The sequence below is a fragment of the Podarcis raffonei genome, chromosome 3, assembly GCF_027172205.1.
Source record: "Podarcis raffonei isolate rPodRaf1 chromosome 3, rPodRaf1.pri, whole genome shotgun sequence".
NCBI classification, from domain to species: domain Eukaryota; kingdom Metazoa; phylum Chordata; class Lepidosauria; order Squamata; family Lacertidae; genus Podarcis; species Podarcis raffonei.
The window spans coordinates 39,298,616-39,321,717 of record NC_070604.1 but is presented as its reverse complement, the minus strand read 5'-3'; the positions used below and the strand labels follow the sequence as shown (position 1 = coordinate 39,321,717).

The 23,102-nt window shown below is 41.8% G+C and overlaps 2 protein-coding genes across 6 annotated transcripts in view; one reads left to right on the top strand and one right to left on the bottom strand.

Annotated features, from left to right (window-relative positions):
• Positions 1-12,134, bottom strand: part of FAM135A (family with sequence similarity 135 member A) — a 50,471-nt gene extending 38,337 nt beyond the window's left edge. For 2 of the 5 annotated variants that reach the window (XM_053381231.1, XM_053381235.1), the window contains exons 1-3: positions 11,168-11,775; positions 3,760-3,846; positions 1,955-2,079 (exon numbers count right to left, since the gene is read on the bottom strand). In XM_053381231.1, the coding sequence (XP_053237206.1) occupies positions 1,955-2,031 (77 nt within the window). In that variant the 5' untranslated portion in view covers positions 2,032-2,079; positions 3,760-3,846; positions 11,168-11,775. Of the gene's footprint in view, positions 1-1,954; positions 2,080-3,759; positions 3,847-11,061; positions 11,083-11,167; positions 11,776-12,053 lie in introns of those variants that run through there. The other 3 variants (XM_053381232.1, XM_053381233.1, XM_053381234.1) reach the window with 3 other exon arrangements.
• Positions 12,135-12,209: 75 nt separating this feature from the next.
• Positions 12,210-23,102, top strand: part of COL9A1 (collagen type IX alpha 1 chain) — a 93,126-nt gene continuing 82,233 nt past the window's right edge. Inside the window, exon 1 of the mRNA XM_053381240.1 lies at positions 12,210-12,456. Within this exon, the coding sequence (XP_053237215.1) occupies positions 12,350-12,456 (107 nt within the window). The 5' untranslated portion in view covers positions 12,210-12,349. The remainder of the gene's footprint in view (positions 12,457-23,102) is intronic.

The following is a 23,102-nucleotide window of genomic DNA, read 5'->3' as shown; positions in this document are numbered from 1 at the left end:
ATATGATAAATACAGACAACTCCCCATTTATATGGTGGTTACATTCCAGACCTCCACAGGCATCAGTGATAGACAGGGAGGCTGAGCAACCTCAAGAAAGCCCCACTGTCCCTCCGGCTCATGAGGTGACCCTCCTTGGAGCCCAAACAGAATGTCCTCTTCATGCTCTGGGGACGGTCTCTTTTCACAAGCCAGGAGCTCTCTCCAGGGTACTTCCATTTCCGGGTTCCTTGCACTTTGCGTGTGAGGACATGTACAAATAGATCATGTGTAAATGGGGATTTGCACATATGTCTAATTCTGTCCTCTTTTTTTTAAAAAAAGGAATAGAAAGTATGATCCCAAAGAAAGCCCAATACCCAGGGCATAACCCCAAAAGGATGACTGTTGTAGAAAGAAAAATATCTGAATCAGATTTGGAAGCAAACAATATATTGATTACAGAAGACAACTGCATTATAAACAATGGAACCAGAATTTTATCTGAATGAATTGTGGCCACCTTCAATATCAACATGCTGTCATTTTACAAATATCAAATATGGACATTTTATTTAACTCAATATTCTACAATACTGAAAGGATGGAATCTAGTAGTTAAGACTGTAATTCTGTACACACGTATACTTTAATTTCTGAGTAGGTATAGAATGCAGTTCTATGCACACTTACTCAGCAATTAGCCCTACTTTCCTCAATGAGACTTACTTCTGAATAATGCATAGGATTGTGCTGCAAAACACTTCTGACTCAATTTAAGTAATACAATGACTGCATTTGCACATCACAGTAGGTCAGGGTTGGGAAACCTTTTCTGGCTTGCATGTCTGATCTTTATCTCCCAACCCCTAGATGACTAAATGTAACAGGTGTGCGGGCCTGTGCACATGTCAATCATCTGAACACAAACCTGAACACAAACTACTGCCCACTGGATACGTCTTCAATACGTGGCAACCAATAAAAATAAGGTTACTATTCAAGCACCACAAACACAATCAGGGTGTACCGTATTTTTCGCCCTATAGGACGCACTTTTCCCCCTCCAAAAATGAAGGGGAAATGTGTGTCCTATGGGGCGAATGCAGGCTTTCGCTGAAGCCTGGAGAGCGAGAGGGGTCAGTGCGCACGGACCCCTCTTGCTCTCCAGGCTTCAGGAAGCTATCCGCAAGCCTTGGGAGCTCCGCGGGAGTTCCTATCGGGCTCCCAAGGCTTGCGGATAGCAGCCTGCATCCCGAAGCCTGGGGCGCGCTGCACAGCGCGCCCTGGGCTTCCTGCAAATATCGGGAAGCCCCACAAGCTCGGGGGACAACGGGGAGGCGGAGCGCCGCCATTCCGCTGTTCCCCAACCTGGTTTGCGGAGTTGCCTGCATCCCGAAGAGAGATGCCTGCATCCCGAAGCCTTCGAGCAGATATCCGCAAGCCTGGGGAGACTGGCGTGACTTCCTGCGGGCTCCCTAGGCTTGCGGATAGCAGCCTGTTCTGAGGGCTGAAGTGGGGGAAGCTCGGGCTTCCTCCGCCCCAGCCCCGCATCTGGGGGGGGGGGTGCCCTATGGGCCGGTGCGCCCTATGGGGTGAAAAATACGGTAATTACATCGCAGTCACTCCATCTTCCAGTTGAAATAAAAAGGCTTATCCTGCCCCAGCTCAGTATTCTGAATGCTCCCACCGACGCCACCTGAAAATAGAGAACTTTTATCCATGCATACGAGAGAACATGTAAACCAAGCTTAAGTTGTCTTATAATTTTATTCATGATTGATGCTACACAGATTAGTGAATTTTGATTCCTGACCGTCTCTAAGACCCGATTTAAAGTAAAATATATATATATCCAGTTACAAGAGCTACATACACCTTTTCTCAGGATTTGCAGGCATTCATTAATCTTCCATACAAATGTCTCAGGAATTAACACCATCAGAACATGTAATATTTGTTGTATGTTACCTACCCTCTTTGAAACAAATCCACGTTATAAAACTTGTGGAGCTCCACGGAGAATTCTACCATTGCCTGTACTTCACTCATTTTTATGTAGATGCAGAAGTCCAAGAACTGTTGTCGGCACCTTATTTACTGCAGAGATGGAACACAAGATATGTGAGATGTACTTACAGCTGATTTCTCCATGACCTAACCCTGGAATGAACTATGAACAAGTTTCCTGCTTCATACGTATGTCCTTAATGAATAAATGTTACATAACCCTTTCTGTTTTGCTTATCTGCTTCCCCATACAATAGCAACAGAAACAGATGCTCCAGCTTGACCTCCACCTTCAAAACCAACAATACATTTTCAATGCAGAACTAGTTGTATACAATACAAGGGAAATGAAATAAATAAATTTGTTTACCTAAGGTGGAAATCCTAAGCACACCTGATAGGAAGTAAGTCCCATCAAATTCAATGGGAGTGCCTCCAACTAAAATATGTTTAGGATTGGGTTGCAAAGCAAATTTTCATTCTTCAATTACTCTTAGAGCCGTAAAGCACCCCTTATACATATTTGGGTAATGAAGGGATAAATAAAACTGCCTTAATTTGTATCGGTGGAAAAATACACAAACCTTAATTTTGTGTCTTAACTATGGAGCAACAAAAGATGCTCATTTTGAAAAGCAACAATAAACTATGGTTTAGTACAGGGGTCAGCAAGGTTTACCTTGCTTGAGCCAGTTCACTCCAGCGGAGATCCCTCCATGGGCTGGATTGTGCATGCGCATGAGTGCGCGTGCCTGCAATTTCCAGCGTCTGCACAGACGCAATTTCTGGCATCTGTGCAGATGCGATTTTCGGCACCGCGGAAGCGAGTCCCTGCGCCACACCGGTTTAGCGCAGCACACGGGGACGCGCCAAGTGGGCGGCTCGGTTCGGGGGCGGCTCATGGGCTGGTTAAACGAGCCCTGTGGGCCACTTGTGGCCCATGGGCCTTAGGTTGCTGACCCCTAGTTTAGTATGATATGCATGAGCATCAAAGAGCTGTGGGCTCCCTTTCTTCCTCTGGAATGGCAGTGAGAAGTTTGGAAACATTTGCTTCTATTTTTAAACTAATCAGAGTTCCTCACTGAATCCAAGCTCCAGGGAATTCAGGTTAGGTCAAAGAATTCCAACCAACCAACCATACATGCAGTCTGTTGGGTTTTTTTTTAAAGTAACATACATGCAGAATATTTTTTTTAAAAAAAACAACAACTCAAGGGTACAGCTGCCCCAACCAGCTCAATGAGTAGTGAACGTGCTCAGTCACCTTCAGTTACCACATAATGCTTAGCAAGAAAAGAAGATTAGGAAAAGCTGGGTGATAGGAAAGGGGCATACATTGCAACATACTGTTGCATAACCCACATATCAAGTGCATGTTATCAGTTTCTATTGCAATCATCTACATTTCATTCACCACAAGTAACATAAAAATTAGCCTTGCTGCTGCCATGGGGCTTTCTTTCCCTCTCCCCTCCCCACATACACCCTCAAAATCCACTAAGGAGAGGAAGTTCCACTGGACACAGAAGGCTGTTGTGCCAGTTGAGTTGCAGCACTGGATACAGCCCTAAATTTCTAACATTAGACTGAACATTATTTCTCCTGAATAGGTCTGCCACTTCAGTAGGGAAAACTTAAAATTTAAAGTGGCATATTCTCTCCTCATTGATATACTGTAATGTCATACTAAAGATGTAATGGGAGTCATACAGGCATGTTACAGAACTGGACACTAAACTATTTTTTAAAAAACACAAGATTCTTTTTTACCTCTAGTAATAAATAATCCATTTTGATTAAAGCTAATACGCAGTCTTCCAGTTCCTAATTTCTGCAGTCAAGTGCATACTGCTTGCTCTGCAAGAAAAAGAAATCAGATGATTGTACACCTGAATGCAAGCCATCTACACAGAAATTGGTGCTCTTATTTTCTTTAATTCCCAGTCACCCAGTTCACTAGTCTCATTAAACTATAGTTTAAAGCAAACTACGTTTTAATATGAACGAGCAGCATGTTAATGTGCACTGCTCAAAAGTTCCCAAAGCATTCCTTCCCTGCTTGTGCAGATGCCTGTGTTGCTCAAACCCAGGCTCATGGTTTGTTTTTCCCAAATAAACCAGAAATTGTAACCATGGGTTGCTTGGAGGAAAATGACAAGCTTGTTTTTTCCACAGCAGAAGCAGGGAAGGAGAGCCTCTGGAACTTTGAGCAGTGCGACTAACATGCTGCTCATTCGTGTTGACCTGTAGTTTGCTTTAAGCTATGGTTTAATGTGAAGTTCCACTGAGGTAACGAAGTTCACTAAGTTAAAGGAAGCATAAAAAGGGTTGTACTGTATATGGAAAGCAGCTGATATGTCTTTGGAATGGTTTGAAAAAACAACCAGTTAATTCACTGCAATTATATACACAACAAATGTTCAGGTTCTGCAATGTTTACATGCATCTAGCACACCCAATATATAGGAGATTAAAAGCTTTTTTTTTTTACTGCTGAAAGGATAAGGGGTGGGGGTGTCCTATTCCCCATTAACTTTTCACAGGATACCCCCCACTTGTAAGGTGCGCATCAAAGTTGCAAATATGTTACTTGTCAGCAAATACTGTAATGCATAATATGCCATGTTTAAGCTAAATGTATTCATTAGTTGTAGTTAGCTTTTTATCTGAATACCTATACCATGTGTTATGGATTAGCCACAAACCAAGATTTCAAACTATGGCTTAAAGTTGGTTTGAAATTAACGGTTTCCATTAACGGTGTTGAGAGCCAGTGTGGTGTAGTGGTTAAGAGCGGTAGACTCGTAATCTGGTGAACCGGGTTCTCATCTCCGCTCCTCCACATGCAGCTGCTGGGTGACCTTGGGCCAGTCACACTTCTTTGAAGTCTCTCAGCCCCACTCACCTCACAGAGTGTTTGTTGTGGGGGAGGAAGGGAAAAGGAGATTGTTAGCCGCTTTGAGACTCCTTAGGGTAGTGATAAAGCGGGATATCAAATCAAAACTCTTCTTCTTCATTAATTGTATTACACTCACACTGTATCACAGTGCAGTACTGTATTACACTGCACTGAACAAACCAGATATAGTTCTCCTACCTCCTCACCTTCACTTGCTGCAAAGTGGCAAGCAATTTTTACTGGTGTTTCCCAGTGGCCTCATATAGGAAATACAGCTTAATTTGGCAAGCTAAACTATTATTTAACTGTAGATTTGGGATCTGAACTGGCCTGAAGGCACAGGATTATTAGCTCCAGCTATAGCTATGGCTACAAGACCTCTGATAAATGCTTTGTTACAAACAGCATATTATTCTAAGGTATAATTCCATCCCCTTTCCTGTGTCCCATGGAAAGCATACAGCTCAGCAGAAAATAAAATGTAATTTAAAAATCTTGAAATGGCATTTAGATGGCATTTCTGATCCAAGTGGATTATGTTGGCTCCAAATTCATTATCAATACTTGGCTCTGGGAAATAGGCAGACTATATTGCCCATTCTTTCTTCAGACTGCAGCATAATGCCTGTTTAAGATTAAAAAGGTCTATGTGCTGAAAAATCAACCCTGAATTGGGAAATCGGTATTTTCTACAGTATTAGTCACTAAAAGTGACCAAATTAAGACTAATAAAAGAAGAAGGTGGTAGGAGGACTGCAAAATGCTCCAATAACCATCTGAAAAGAAAGCTGTTTAAGCAGATTTATCCTCAGTTTCATTGAAATGGCACAAATAGCTCCAACCTTCTTGGCTATCTTAATTAAGCTCTTGCACAAAATAATGTGACTCTGCACGATGACCATTCAAAGATTCTGTTGTGGTTGAACGAAACAGGCAAAGAAGTTAAAGAAGGGATATAAAAGGATATAAAAACAAGGAAGCAACTTTATCCCCCATCAAATGACATCTGCAGAAAAAGTGACCATAGTTAGTTCTGACCTAATAGTACATGGGGCGGGAAGCCACACACCCTCAAAATCCTCATTTATTTAGTTAGAGAGAGAGAGATAGGGTAGAAAAAACCTCAAAGGGGGTTACAAAAAGGATAAAGCAGTAAGATTATCACTAAAAATTTATAACTGTATTTTAAAAACAAACTGAAGGTTAAAAATCTCAATAAATTAGACTAAAACAAGTTGTGTCACTACCAACTGATTCTGTTTCCTACCTATACAAGCACATATCAATTGACTTGATAAATAGGAAGCACAGTGAAGCTGATTAAACTGACCTATTAAAATAGAAGCACACCTGTCGTTAAACAGTGGGGTACTGCACTCATGTATTGCTTACAGGTTTCTCATAGGAGTCTGGTTAGTCACTGTAGGAAGCGGGATGCTGGAGTGGATGGCTTTCCTCCAGCAGGGCCTTTTCTTATGTTCTTATGAATAAATTGTTAAAAAGCCCATTCTTCATACTTTACCCTTGCAGCCCATTATAAACTAGAAACAGAATACAGTAGGGTTGTCGGGGTTTTGTTTTTTAAAAATCTCCCAAGTAATATAAATGTATTCTGAAAAAATCCTAAAATTTATTAAATTAAATACAAATTGAATTTCCAAATATACCCTTCTGCACATTATTAACCAAAGGTTACGCCTCTAGAGAAGTCAACGAGAGCTTTTGCATCAGCTTTCCCTGAAAATATATAGAGTATTCTGATAGGCCAACTCTTTTGTGAACATGGAAGGTGTGGTTTCCAAATATTCTAACTTCAGGGAACCCTTTTTCAAACGCCTTTGCCAAGGAAACCTTGTCACATAACCCCAAAGCACTCAATAGGATTTTGTGTTATGTTTTAGGGAGCACATTCAGTTTCTGCCTATTGTGTTTTGCCATTCCCCTTCACAAACTGAGTACACAATTCAGAACACATCCAGCTCTCTTCAGAAGCTATACATTGCAATGGGAATATTGGAAAAGGAGGACACATTGTTTTGCAGAGCAGCTTGCCTACTGCTGATTTTGTTTGTTTTGTAGGAGAATCCCTGATATGGAATGCCCAGGATTCCATAAATCACAAACTGGAAACCAATTGCTTAAATCAACTAAACTAAAGCTTAAAATTATATTTAAAAACTTTTTAGAAATGGACAGAAAAAGCTTTAAGTACATACTACAGTAATATTCAAGTTGGGAGTTGTGTACAGATCAAGTCCCACCTCACTCAAAAGAATTCTTTTTTTTTAATCATCATCAAAGTATATATATTACTTGATCGTTAAAAAACTCTATAAACAATTTTAAAACTACCAACAAATTCAAAAATCAAAATAGACAAGTACATGATTGATATGGAACCATACAATTGTTAAAGGAGAAATATACATTCCTAAAACATTTATAATATATAGCTTATTTTTTTATTTACAATACTTAACCATAGATGTAAAAAAGAAAAGAATCGCCATAGTTTTATCTTTTACCTAGAAAAGGAGCCTTTGAAACACGTGTTTGACTTATGGGTTTAAATCAAATTATATTCTCTTAAAAGTAAATTATGACTAAAGCCAAAACATGGTTTGTGTCATTTCCCCCTTTCCTCCCCCAATAATTCCAGATGCTATCCCAAACAGTAGACTCTGACAGCAGAACACCCTAAAGCATAGCACATAAATTTGAATACACCAAACTTTACTATGCTCAAACTATGGTTTGCAAATCAGCCATGATTTCAGGTACTAATCTGGTGGCAATTTGCAAATCAGGTGCACCAAACAGCAAGTTCAGACATAAAAAATATAGCTTGGCTTTATTCCCAGACCATCTCTGTAAATATGGGCATTTGGTTTGCTTGCACTGAGTTCCACTTTCCTTTTAAACCACATTCTATTTTTCAAGAGACACATGAGACACTTCATATACTTAAGCAAACTAACCGGAAGTACCATATTTTTCACCCTATAGGACGCACCTTTTCCCCTCCAAAAATGAAGAGGAAATGCGTGTGCGTCCTATGGGGCGAATGCAGGCTTTCGCTAAAGCCTGGAGAGCGAGAGGGGTCGGTGCGCACTGACCCCTCTCGCTCTCCAGGCTTCAGGAAGCTATCCGCAAGCCTTGGGAGACTGTGGGAGTTCCCGCCGAGCTCCCACGGTTTGCGGAGAGCTGCCTGCATCCCGAAGCATTCCCCCCCCCAAAACTAGGTGCGCCCTATGGGCAGGTGCACCCTATGGGGTGAAAAATAGAGTAATACCCACCTTTACTAAATTAAAATTTTTCCACACTCTGCCTACCCATAAACTTGTGTGTTTCATTTAATGCTTTGGACAATCTGAATTACAAACCAGACTTTAACTTCTGAGAAATATGGGACAGCCATTGTTCCTTTATCCCAGAATACTATGTGTGTGATCTGATATCTGTAGCACCTCTATAGGTTTTATTTCAGACCGCAATTCCATCTGGGAACTGAGTTTACAAGGTGGCCCCATGGCTACAACATCCAGACTACTTTTTGTACTTTTTTCTTTCTTTCCTCAATTCCCTACTCCAATTTGCATAATATCTTGCCTGAGGAAGAGATGCAGAGAACTTAAAAATTTGACAGTTTCATAACATTTTGGTGGGTTATAATGAATTTATGGTCCAACAGTGGATTCTGGATTTCTGTTCTTATGGATTAGTTCTAGAATAAAATGTCACCTGCTTACAGCCTTAGCCTCTGAGCACTTCCCATCTTTGTTTATCCATGTGCTATATATGGCACATAGGCTAAGGTTACCAGATCCCCATTTCCCAGGTACAGTCCCTGGATTTACAAATCAGTCCCCATATAAAATCCATTGAAGTTGAAAAGTGTCCCCGGATTCATTGAAAACAATCTGGTAACCTTAACATAGGCCACACAAAATAAATAATGCTTTGCACAAGCATTCATTTTGTGCAGCTTATGTGCTAGGGTGGATATATCAATGGTTAAGAAACAATTAAAAAAAACACAAAGGTAGCCATAAAAAACTCCAAAATACAGTTGGATTTTGATTAACATACAGCTACTGTTGCTTATCCAATTGGCACATGTGTACTCTTTAGGAAAACAGGTAATGTATAAAAAGAAAGAGAAAGGGTCAGTAGTAGATCAGTGGTAGAGCACATACATTGCATGTAGGAGATCCCTTGTTTAATTCCTAGCATCTCTAGGTAGGGCCAGGAAAGATGCTTGTCTGAAACCCTGGAGAGCTGCTACCAGGCAGCACAGCTAATACTGAACTAGGGTTGCTTCCAGATGATCTGTTTATTGAGTATTCATTCTGATTTGTTTGCAGGGAGGTTATATGAGTGCTTCAAGCAATTGTTGTTCCACACCTCCCAGGGCATTTCCCCACCACTTACCAATGGACGGGGTGAGTCTGTTGAGCAAGTGTGTCAAATGGATTTTAATGTACAACCTGGATTTGCTGGTATGCAATTGAATCTCACTTGAAATTACTGACAGCCTGGAAGCACCAAAGGTCTGACTCAGTACAAAGCAGCTGCCTACAGTACATAGAAATTCTAAAGCAAGATCTACCAGGATGAGTGGGTTAGGATCTAGCAGATCTCTGGCTGAAGTAGGAAGTTCTCAAATCATCATAGCCCTTTGAGAACTTCCTACTTCAGCCAGAGATCTGCTAGATCCTAACCCACTAAATCAACTCCCCCATCCTTTGCTCAGCAATATTTATGCCAGAGTATCCCCCTTATCCTGGCTCAGCCATGAACCAGGTGACTGAGCCAAGGCAAGCTTGGCATATCTTAAGCCTGCATAAGCCCTAGAAGAAGGGGTTTTCCAGGCATGGGTCCAAAGTAGGAGGACTGAGGCTGGATCCTATTCCTGTTCAGCTTGGTGCAAGATCTGGCAACGTAGTATAGGTCAAACACTATTTCCAAGGCTTATTTTCCCTCTGCCAGTCTTAGGCTGGCTTAGCTAGCAGTAGCTCCATTGCTAAATGGAGTTTGGATCTGGTGTAACTTTACACTGGCTTAAACTTACACTGTCTTCCTTTATGACAGCTTCTTGTGTATGGGATTATTCCATTATGTACTTCATGTTCTAAACTAGAATATGCTTTAGTAGTTAAAACATGGGGGCCAACTTAATATTATTAAGTACACCCAGGTGAAGTTTTTGCAGTCCATTAACTAATGTAGTCCATATGGACTTGGCAAAGACTTCATGTACAGCCCCTAAAAAGCTTTATATACCAGCAAAAAGCTTGACTTATTTTTATGAGGTATCGGGTAGCTTTGAGAGTTAAACCGAGGACACCATATTACATTAGGAATGTTAGGAATTTGCATTGATAGAAAGACATACTTGAGGGCCCTGGAGGGAGGAAAAAGTGGTAGAACAGCATGAAGTGTTATAATCACCAGTAACACTTAGTCAAGTTGTACTTGGCTACAGTACAATGAATGAAGGAGCCATACCTCTCCTACTCCTTTAGATTAATGAACTAATAAAGAAATGTACATCCAAGGTCAAAACGCCTTGGTAATATCACAGAACAAAAACAAGACTAAGGTTTGTTTTTTAATATAAAACTACACAAATGGTTCTCAGTCATGGTTGCCCTGCTGAATTATAGAGAGGTATGTGTAAGTTGAGTCGGACACGACTAAACTACTAAACAACAACAATGTGTAAGTTATTTAAAATAGGACAACTCTCCCCCCCCAATAAAAAACACACCCACCCAAGGAACACCTTGGTACCCTAGAATTCACGCAGGATGCGTGGGGAACCGGTTAGAGAAATAGGACAAGTTTCCTGGTTTCTCGCGAGGTTTAAAAATAGAGCACAAACAGAAAAAGAGAAAGGTAAAACGAAACACACGAATTGGCAGGGTTTACTGGCTCCCTTCTAGCTGAGGCTTTCAACCAAACTAAAGAGGATTCGATTGGAGTGGGATAAGACTGGATTGGGCCGGACTGACTCCGGAGAGAAAACGAAAACACACACACACTCACTCTTTCACACAGAGACGCTCACTTCTGCTTGGAGTAAAAAGGAAGTGCTTTTTACATTTATTTATTTTTAATGAGGCTTCTAAAGGCTCCACACATCTTTCCCAGCTGCTCCCCTTCCTGTTCACCTTCTAAGAGGCGCAGGAAACATCCACCTCAGCTCCAACGACGTCCTGCTCCGTCGCAGGTTTTCTCTCCACACAGACATCTAATTCACAAGCCCCGCCGACTCACCTGAGGGAAAGGAGCAGCAGCAGCACCGGACACCGGCCTCCCCCAGGGAGAGGCGACTACCTGTCGGTCCTCTCACTGCCGCCGCCGCCACCACCTCCTCCTCCCGACTCGACGCTCCTATCCGCTGCCGCCGCCGCTTCTAGAGGAGCCCAGGCCTCAACAGAAGCCCCGGAGTGGCGTAACGCAGGCATCCGACGCCGGCGCCCCGCTCGGCCGGCAGGGCGGCCCGCGTTCCGACCGCGCGCGCCCTCCTCCTCTTCCTCCTGCCGCTGCTATTGCTCTCGCCTGGGAAAAGCGGCTAGGAGCAAGTAGATTCCGCCGGCGGCCACCACCAACACCGCGACCGCCCGCCGCCGCTTCCTACTCCCAAGCAAGCAAGGCAGCGCGGGCAATGAGAGGAGGAGGCGGCCGCCGCTGGCGAGGGCTAGCAGGGAGCGCCCGAGTTATGCAGGGAGGAAGGGCGACTGCGGCATCCTCCTTGAGGGCTCCCCTCTGACTGTGGCGGCGCTTGATCTCCGAGATTCCCTACAGCCGCTCCCGCTTTTCCTGGAGATCTTAGCTCTAAGATCCTCCTCCTGCTGCTGCGCCTGCCGCTGCTTGCTTGCTTGCTTGCTTGCTAGCTGGCTGCTCCCTTCCCAGCTCGAGCTCCCCCTGCTGCTGCTGTGTGCGAGGCACCGGCTGGGCTACACACAGTGTGGGTCGGCGGGCTGCTGCTGCTCTGCTGCTCCACCCCCCCCCCACCGGCAGGCGAACAAACAAACAAACAAAAAGCAAAGAAGTGGGAGGGTGGAGAAAACAACAACAAGAAGAGCAAATGCAAGCTGCCCTCGAGGCACATTTGGGGATTGCCGCGACTGCTACTTGTCGCCTTGTCGTTCTCCCTTACTTGGTCTCCGACCAAACAGAAAGCGGAAAGATGATCACCTCTTCTTCCTCCTCCTTCTCCTCCTCCCTTCACCTGCCTGGCCCCCGGGTTTTTCTCATCGGAGGTCTTCCCTGCATGCAAATTTTCCTTGGAAGGACCAGTGAACCTGTGCAGGGGCTTCAAGAGTTCTTGCAAGCAGCCGCAGCGCAGTTAGGCCAAGTCACACCACCTACTGGCTTCTTTTGCAGCGCAAGCCGGCCCTCGAAAAGTCTCCCTGCAAAGTGCCTTCTCAGCAGATACTTTTAATTGCACAAGGCATGAACATTCCCAGAAAGCAAAACAAAACAAAACAAAACAAAAGGGAGGGCAGTGCAAAGCAGCAAGATCACCGCGTGAGTCACAGGCGCGATATAGGAAGGAGAAGGTAAATTCTCAAAAATATTCTGTAAATGTTCAAAAGGGTCAGGCAGATTAGATACCGCAAGAAAGTAATCTCGGGAGCAAGAGTCCAAGTCACACTTGAAAGGGTTCTCTCCAGTAAGATGTTTTTTTAAGGATTTAGGAATGTTCTCTCCCAACAAACCACACGCAACCAACAATCTACCTTTCCCTTCTTATCAAGATGTAGCACCAGAAAAAACAAGCAAAAACTTGAGAAGCTGATAAGGGTTTCGCCATAAGAATTTTTGCAAATGAGAATGCTTAAGCGCTGCCTTGTCAGAAACAAGTTCTAGCATACATATTCTTAGCCCTACAGGTGGCTTGTAAACACAGAATTTTCCTTCATGGGTGGTTTTGTTGTACAGACCCATTCTATCTGATGCAAGAGAAGTCATATACCTAGTTACAATAGAGAATATGGGTAGCTACATTGCACTTTAGAGTACTGTATTCAAACCATATCACATACTGTATACTATTCCAGCAATTCTGAAACCCACTGTGTAAAGTAGCTAGATATTATCCCTCAGTATTTACAGATGGAAAAATGAAAGCTAAGAGCTAGTGGTTTGTCTGAGACCCCCTAGTGAATTGTGGCATGACTGAGTTGTGAAGAATAGGTTGAATAAAAAGAGCAACCCAAGTTGGACTGTGCTCAGACTGAAATAATATGTGTGGAAAGCTATGGTAGCATGTAGGCCTTTTGTTGAAAATATTTGTGATGGCCAGTGTGAAATAAAGCTAGATATTCTCAACTATAAATAGATTTTTTTGGAGTAACATAACAAAAATAACGCTGAACAATATGGATGGGAGCAGCTTAACAGGATGTCTTTTGTTGATTTTGGGGGGGGGGAGATGGTAAAAGTTATGGACTTGATGGTAGTGATTCACTTTGGAATGCGTTTGAACGATTCTCGTTGTTTTGATTATTTTGTGGTTTTGTCATATTAATACAGTAGCTTCCCCTGTCTTTCAATCCACCTGTGTCTGATCTTTGGGTTTTATGTGAATACTGTAGTGACAACTGCTTCTTCCTTTCTAAAATATATGTGCATATTGTGCCTAGGTATAGTGTTGTAGCTAATATGGGGGGGGGCGGGGAGCTACAAGTGATGTGAAATACATTATTGCACTTTCAAACAGTAAGACACATGGCTCGGGGGCGCTGCAGGCACTGGGGTAAGTGCTGTCCCTGCAGTAAGTTGCCATCCAGTATGCCCCCCCCCAGCTACACTAGTGGTTTGATTCCAGATTATAAAAGAATGGAACGCCACCCATGTGGTGGGGCTTTCCTGCCTCCTTTACCCCTACCTCCCCCACAACTACGTCCTCCCAGAGCCGCTTCTGAATGTCTCTGGACTGCCTGGAACTGTAGGGGATGGGACACAATGGGCTCCAGCAGGATGGGAAAATGGGAGGAATTCAGGATACTGTCTTGTGGAAGTGCTTTATCATCCGCCTAAGACATCTCTGGATCAAAGCCATAGTATTACAGCTGAGTCACTCACTTGCTGTTGGAAGCATACCTCCGCTGTATATATTACAGTACATATACATTGGTTTGCTTTCTGGCATATTGTTTCCTGTGCTCTTCCCTCGCATGGAATGATGCACAACTATTGCATACAACCAGGGCTGAGTGTGAGTGCTGGTCATTTGACGACATTTTATTTGAGGACAGTCAAATATTTCATGAAGGTTCAAGAATTGACTTGGTTGACTTGGTTTTTAAAGATAGCCTTGCTGTTTGTTTAGTCGTTGCTGTCACTTGATTTCTCTCTTTAATATTGCAACTATAGACACTCTTGATGTTCCAGGATAAAGAAAGAAAGAAATAAAAAGGTCAATTACTGTTTATAGACTATACAGTCATACCTCTTGTTACGTTCGGTTCAGGTTACGTCTTTTAAGGTAGCATCCTGCGGCGACCCGGAAGTAACGGAACGGGTTACTTCCGGGTTTCACCGCATGCGCAGACGCTTAAAATGACGTCACGTGCATATGCAGAAGCGGCGAATCGTGGCACGTGCAGACGCGGGTTGCATTCTGCTCATGACGTGAACAGGGCTCCGGAATGGATCCCGTTCGCAACCAGAGGTGCCACTGTAATTTCTATGCTGCTCTTTGACATAAGACCCTAGGGCAGCAACAAAAACCCAAAACAATAAACATAAAGCACAGTAAGATCATCAGCAATCTGTCAGTTTCCTAATACACAAGCCTGAACCTCACCTTGAAAGGGGCTGAACAAGGAGGTGATTGTTCAACTGGAGCCTAGAGCTAAACAATGTTGTTGCCAGCCAAACCTCTGGAGAAAGTGTGTTCCACAACCAGTGCACTGGGCTGAGACATTCCTCCAACAGGTCATCAGCTCTCAGACTTCATTTTGCACTGGAACTCCCCAGCAGACCTAAAGGCACAAGTATGGAGAGAGGGGCTCCCTCTGGCAATCATATCCCAAGCTGTTTAGGATTTTATACAGTATGTCCAAACCAAAATTAGGTCAGTAGTAAATAGCTGTTCCTCGGACTTCCGGGTTAGCGCCATCGGCTAATGGCGGATTCCCTCCGAGCTCCGGAGGGAATCGGCTCCGCAGGACCCGGGTCTTGCCGCTGCGGCGACGCGGGGACCCTCAGAAATCACAGGCGCTGAAGCCTGTGAACCTGGTGACTCGGCGGGCACCATTTGCGCCCCCCAACCCGCGAAGGAGCCTTTTTAAAGGCTTCGGAACGGGGGACGGGGTGAGCGGCGCGGTGCTGAGAGTCGACTGCTTCTCCTGCGGAGTGAAGCCGCATGCCATGGTCGGAGAGCGCTGACTTCTTCTTGTGAACAATTGGACTCTAAAAGCAACAACCCGTGAGTAATACGGAAATTGGATTTGTAAAGAAAAAAATTTTTTGAATTAGGCACGATCGGGGAAGGCGCAAACAGGAAGTCCGTCTCCCCGTCTTATAAATAATCTAAAGCAAGGACTAGCTAACTAAGGTCGAGAGAATTTCTTCTTCTTTATTGGGTAAAAGACATTAATTTCACGATTTGGCAGTATAAGTAATTTCACTGGAGGATAAGAGCTAATTTTGAGAGCTGAAGTGCCACCCCCCCGGACCCGGTAGTGATCCGCGAGAGAGCCTGTTGAGGAGATATAGAAGAGTTTGACAGCTGTCAAATTAGCTGTCAAGAAGGAAAAAGAGAACTTTGTTTCTGCTGTCTCTGCTGGATATATTTGCTACAATTTGGTTATAATTTGTTGAAAACAAGGAAGAACTGATACAAACTAACTTGATTTTTGGATTTGAACTGGAAGGAAGATAAAGTAACCAAAATCCCTCTAGAGGGGATTTTGGGACATTACAAGAATGGCTGAAGGAGGAAAAATTCAAGCTAAATTGGACAGAGTGTTTCTTCTCTTGGGAAAGTTACAAGGCCAAATTGATGTTTTGGCTACAAATGTTGCAACTCTGGACTTAACAGTAAACAAATTCATTGAATTTGATAAGGACTTGACTCATGAAGTCCATGCAGCTGGACAAGAAGAGAAACTTGAAAGATTTGAGAGTGTGGAGAAAGAGATATATGTTGTTTCTGAGGAAAAGGAAGGAGGAAATGTAATGTTGCAGATGACAAAGGAGAGCCAGAGGCCTGACATGATGGCTACAAAGGAAAATAAGTACTGGATGATGAAAATCTGTTTTGAATTAAAGATTGAAGAATGGAGAGATCTCCTTATGTGGAGATCTGAAGACCTATGGATTACAAATTTGATTAAGGTGAAAGTTGGAGCTTTTGGGACATTTGGACTTAAAAGGAGTAAGAAACAAGATTCGGGCTCCACTTTTAAGTATGGAGGTCTGGCTGGAAGAAATATGGACCCTATCGGGACAGAGCTTCTCCGAGATCTGGTGTTTAATATTAAGGACTACCAAAAAAACCGGCAGAGAGGAATTGAGAGAGAATTAAGAGCCTCGGACGTGAGGTCTCTAGGCTGATAGTACACTAAGACTGATGGACATTTGTTGGGGATTGAAACCGGGAAAGGGTGGGGTGGGGTTTGGGAATCCAAAGCGTGCATAATTATAATCTGTTTTTTCTATTTTGTTATTAGTAAGAAAATTGGGGAATTCGTGGAAGGGAATTTGGGTCGACTTTAGAAAAAAGTTTTAAGAATGAGCACTGATGTTTAAATACTGATGTTTATAAGTTAAAATTGGTTTTTCTAAAATGAATTAAATATAAAAAGGTCAAAAATTGGGGACAAGAACTTGTTGAATTAACAATTTGAATTGGAATATAAGAAGGGGAGGTGTGGGGAAGTCAGGGAAATATGTTATTGAAAATAAGGATTGTAAACTTTATGTGTTTTTAACTTTTTTTGTTTTTTGTTTTTTTTATTTTTTAATGTATAAAGGTGGAAAAACTCAATAAATATCTTTTTTTTAAAAAAAAATAGCTGTTCCTATTTTATCTGCAAGCCGCTTTGAGGTACCCTTCAGGGGAAAAGGTGGGGAATAATAAAGCTAATGATAATAAGACTGTGCCAATCTTTGAGGACCAAATATTATCTGGTCTCTAGGCATAAAACCCAACAAGATTCCGAGGTACTGCCTTTTGTACTACCTGCAACCTCTGAACCATCTTCAGAGCACATTGCAATAGTTTTATACAGGAGATTACTTGAGCATGATTTACAGCAGCTGGACTTACCCCTGGGTTTCCAGTAACAATGTGGAGTTTAGGAGTACGTACCCAAGGGAGTGCAATCTCATTTAAAACAGGCTGCCTACTTGATTCCCTGCCTTGGGAATTGTGCAGAGCAGTATATAATTTTAATTTAGTCATTCACTTCATTCTTCAGTTGTCCAATAACAACCATTCTCTGTGCAAAAAAATTTTTAATCTGTTACAATAAACCGAAAAATCCAGAAGAAGCAAATAAAACTATAACTTTTCTAAATAAATAAATATAAATTGTTTTGCCTTTTGAAAACTGCCATGAGTTTTTGGGGTTTTTTTACAATCAAGCGGTGTATACATTTTATGATATAAATAAAATAAATAAATAATAGAAATTATGGTTACAAATTAATCTGGTTGGCTGCTGTGAAAATGGAATGCTAGACTAGATGAACCTTTGGCCTGATCCAGCAGGACTTTGGCCTGATCCAGCAGGACTTTGGCCTGATCCAGCAGGACTCTTTTATGTTCTCAGCCCCTAAAATAGACAGTGCATGCAACATTTAACGCAGAATGATGTAAAACATAAACAAATTGCCAGTTTTAAAATTGAATACACATTCATAATTGATATAGTAGATTCATTGGTTAAAAAGTGCTTTAGAATAACTGTAGATTCATATTGTTAATTATGCCATCAGTGAAAAGGAAAATGCATAATTAAATATGAGGATGGATAGGCAGCAAAATCTGTTTCAATTAAATCCTCATCATAAACTATCAATCTGTTGTGAAGTCATATCCAGTTTTCAAATATGAAGAAACACCACTGAGTCATTATGCCCATCAATTGTGTGTATCAATTAAATAATTTGTGAGTGTCATCTAGATTAATATACAAACCGAAGAAGCTTTCGCAAATCAAAATTTAGTTGCTCCAACTTTTAAATTTATTGGAAATATATATATTTTAGTACAGTGGTACCTCGGGTTAAGTACTTAATTTGTTCTGGAGGTCCATTCTTAACCTGAAACTGTTCTTAACCTGAAGCATCACTTTAGCTAATGGGGCATCCTGCTTCTGCCGCGCCGCCAGAGCACGATTTCTGTTCTCATCCTGAAGCAAAGTTCTTAACCTGAGGTACTATTTCTGCGTTAGCGGAGTGTATAACCTGAAGCGTATGTAACCTGAAGCGTATGTAACCCAAGGTACCACTGTAGATTCCTTGTAATGCTATTTTGCTCTGGTTTGATTTGTTTGTTCACTCCTGTAAAAAACAACAACTCAGCATGGTTGAATACTTAAATAAAGTTTTAAAAAAGTAGCTGCTCCTTTCTACTCACTACAGCACAGGGAGCTGCAAATGTAAGTTCCTTTAGCTCCAGTTGCCAGCTACCAAATAAACACAAAAGCCATGCTGTTTTGAAGTGCCCCCTAACATACTGTAACAGATTGGGGGTGGGCCCAAGGGGCAAATGTGCAAAGAGGGAATTGGTGAAAGTTAGATATCACCCAGTGTAGGTTAATGTTCTGTAATGTTTTTTAGCAATGAAACAGCTATCAGTTATGTGTACTGATAGCATATAGTCAAAACACATTGGGTTCAATGGCGGATTGCTAAAGTCATTTTTCCAGGAATCATGCCTCCTTTCTGTGCTTTTTAATTTATTTTTATTTTTTGGCCACGTGCATAAGGCCGAAGGCAGGCAAGTTAAATGCATAGAAGTTGTGTGCTTATTGTATTTATATTCAGTTTGTAACACTGGCTATATATTTTTTTGCACTTCACATCATTGTGTGTTTAATGCACGTTGCACGTGCTATCTACAGTATTTGGAGAGCTGTTTTTCATAATTATGACGTATATAGTGGCCCTGCACAGTTGTAATTGACGTCTCTCCCTTCTCTATTTTTTCCTTCCTATTTGTTTACAAGAGGCCAGTCCTTTGTGCTTTGTGTGTGTGTGCGCACATTGTTCCAGGATAAAAGTCAGAGGAAAACTATTCAATATATTATTCACATTTAAAAAAACCTTACCTAATGTTAAATACAGTGGTACCTCGGGTTGAGTACTTAATTCGTTCCGGAGGTCCGTTCTTAACCTGAAACTGTTCTTAACCTGAAGCACCACTTTAGCTAATGTGGCCTCCTGCTGCCGCCGCGCCGCTGGAGCATTATTTCTGTTCTCATCCTGAAGCAAAGTTCTTAACCTGAGGTACTATTTCTGGGTTAGAGGAGTCTGTAACCTGAAGCGTATGTAACCTGAAGCGTATGTAACCCGAGGTACCACTGTAACCTGTTGATTTTTAAAAGTTGGTTTTATCATTTTACCGTGAGGCTATGATCCTAGGAGTTAGCCCTGCTTGCCATAGGAGGAGCAAAGTAGTTACTGTATCTGAATACAACACAGCCTGCTTCTGATGTCATATTCTAACAGTATTTACTATTAGAAACTTCAATGTAGCGGTGGCTTTCAGGTTAACTTCAATGCAGTGACCGTCTGGGTTAGGAGTGGGCAGTACCACTTTGTAGTGGTCCCAGTCCTACTTGGATGGCATCTCCAGATGATGGTGTTTGGTGGTGGTGGGGCATTTAGTCTTGTGGAGTGTGGGACAGAGTTCCAATTTTATCCACCATGTTGTTAAGGTAGATACTGTTCAGCATCTGCATAAAACTACTGAGTGGGGTCACATGGAGCTTTGAATTTGTATTTGCAGGTGCAGCTGTAATAATGGCTTAATAGTAATGCATGATGAGCAATTTAAACTGAAGCTTAATTCATATAAGACTAAAGGGCTGTTAGTGAATGGTTCCTTGGACTAGATGCGTGGGGTTTGGCTGCTCTGGATGAGGTTACAGTGCATCCGAAGTAGCACATCTTGGGGATACTTTGGGATCCATTATTGTCATTTAAGGCAAAAGTGGCCTCGCTGGCATGACCTGCCTTCCAGCCGCTCCAGCCAGTAGCACAGCTGCACCCCTATCTGGGCAAGGATAAGATATTTTCTGTTGCTTACACTTTGCATTAATCTATCCCGAAGGTTACAAATGTGTTATATGTGGGGCTGCCTTTGAAAATTGTTTGGAAACTGCAGCTGCTGTGCAATTCAGCATCCAGACACAACCTGCTGTGCAATTCAGCATCCAGGACCTGAGCATATAACATCAATCATGGCAGAGCAGCGCTGGCTAACAGTTAGCTTCTGGGCTCACTTCCAATGCTGGTTTTGACCTGTAAAGCCTGATGCGACTCAGGACCCCAGAACCTCAACCATCACCTCTCTCCACATGAACCAACCCAGACAGTGTTAATCATCTAAGACCCTTCCCCATATGCCCTCTTTGAGGGAGGTGTGGAGTGTGAAGACAAAGACTAGATCTTTTCAGTGGTGGCTCCCTGGTTATAGAAAAACATTTTGTTACTTAATTGGGAGGGTTATGAATTATGTCTGTGGCCTTTTGTGAGTGTATGTTTATCCTTTCAACTGGATGGGTAGGATTTGTTCCACTTATATATATTTTTGGATGAGAACTTTAGGTCTTAACTTATTTTTATTTTTATTTTTATTTTTTAATTTTATGGTAAGTTGCTTTGAGACATGTTTGTGTATAAATTAAATACAATAAATAATGATAAAGTTGTCAAAAAAATGAAAATGTGAATTATTAGAATTAGATCATTCAGCTTGGTCGTGGTTAATACCACTTAAATCTACTGGATAGCTCTTCTCCCTATTACAACATCAGAACTATTAGACAAAAGATCACAATATTGGATAATCATTCTAAAGTCTATACTGTAAATAAAGTTGTTGTTTTTTATCTAAACAAGAAAGTGAATTTTGTGTGGGAGCTTTGATGTGAGTTGTAGTTGTTCCATTTTTCTGTGTTTAAATTTTTCAAACTTCACTGTTGGGAATCATGCAGGTAAAAAATCTACAATGCCTTTTCGCCACAAGAGTCCTTTCTCATCTGTCTTTCATGATTCTATCCTGGCAGAGCACTTTCTGCATTTAGCAGTAACACAAAATTAGGATAGTGGAAGGGAAATGGGTAGTATGTTTTCTAGCCTCCAGTATTGCAATACAAAGAACAGTTGATAAAGAGAATGTGAAGTAGGTCAAGTTATTGTGCGAACTATTTTCTCCCATGCTGCAATAAAATCTGCCTTGCCTTCTTGCTTTTATTTTCCTTCCAGGGGAGATGGTGTGCTGACTTACTCTAGCAGAGACAATTCGGGCATATTTTAAATCTATGCTAGTTTATTTAAAGACCTATCGGAGCTTCTTTTAAAATGGGTCATTCAGGTGGTGTGCCAGTTAAGTTGCACGCTATTTGTCAGTTTTAGGAAAGGGACTGGAAGAACTCAGGAATTAAAATCCAACAGTGCAATCCTGCTCTCTTGAATGTAAGTTGTGCTGTGTTCAATGGGGCTTACTCCCTAGTAAGTTTATTCAGGATTTCAGACTATGGCTGCAGCCAATTACATGGTTTACCTGGAAGTAAGTCAGTGGATTGCACTATAAATCTACTTTACTGACTTGAATGAAATCACATTAGTAAATACAATGTACCTTTGAATGGCACATTCAACGCAGTTTACAGCTGCGTTTTATGCAGTTAAGCAAATCCAAGCACCTTTATTTCAATGAATGTAGGTGTACTTAATTTTGTATTGAAATGACTATTAATTGGGACTAGAATAGGCTATAATGTGTGTTCATGTATTTAGTGAGCTTGAATACTTACACGAATGAGCACTAATAAGTAATAAATATTCTTGTATAATCCATTGTAGCTGGTGTGCAGTTCGAGTTGGAATACTGTGCATGCTACCTCAGAAAAGATCTTGTAGAAATGGAGAAGGTTCAGAACACCAAAATGGTCAAAAGGCTAGAGCAACTCCCTTATGAGGAATAGTTGCAATATTCGCAGCTTTTTACTACAGAAGAACCACAAGTAAAGGTGGGACATGATATAAAATTAAAATTGTGTGAAAGAAGAAGAGAAAAGTTTTCATCCTTTATAAGACTAGAACAAGGGAATATCTAACAAAACTGAAGAAAACGACCAGTAGATGTGGGGCGCTTTGTGCCTTGGGATACCACATTTGGATTCCTGCTGTTCCGTTTTATGTTACTGGGTTTTTTTAGTCTTCAGCTTTTATACAAATTCTATAGATAGGGTGGTGTAGGATTTTGAATAATCTATATGCTAATGAGCCTAGATCCAAAGAGCAGTTTAACTAGTTGTGCACACCCTTTTAAAAAAGCAGATAGATTTTATGTGAGAAAAGGCCACATTTGTTCCTAAAAGAAAGCACTTCCTCACCTATTTTGAGAATCAACTGGGAAGTCCTGCTAACGGTCATGCAGAGCATTGCTTGTCAGGGAGTTCTCTGCTAACACCTCATTCCCTTAATCTGGAGTTAAATATCCTTGGCAGACCACCAGAGCCAGAGTCTGACGACCTTCTGGGCACAAAGCAAGCAAGACACACTAATTTCATACTGACTCCTCTGTTCAAAGTTTCTTGTTTATCGTTAATAGAATATCTAAGGAGACTTAACAATATTGGGAGATCCACAGGTTAGCCAGCCCTGATTTAAAGCATTGCTGCCCATGTCTTCAGCTTAAAATGGCTCTCACCATGATTTACAGATATTGGTGATAAGAGCTCACAGACTTCCAGTCTAAAAAGGCCCCTGCTCTAGGCTGGCTGTATCTTTGAAGCTTTCCTGTTAAGGGAATAGGAAAACACCATAGCACTTTGGTTGAGATCCCACAAAATGAAGGAGCGTAACTACCATATGTCTGCAAATGGACTTCTTGTACACTTCTCCCAAGTGTGCTTACGTGTCTCAGTTTTTGATACCATATTGCATTGGTCAAAATCGGTGCCACTAAAGTGGTCATGCATACACATCTTTCCTTCTGCTTCAGATGTAGAGAATC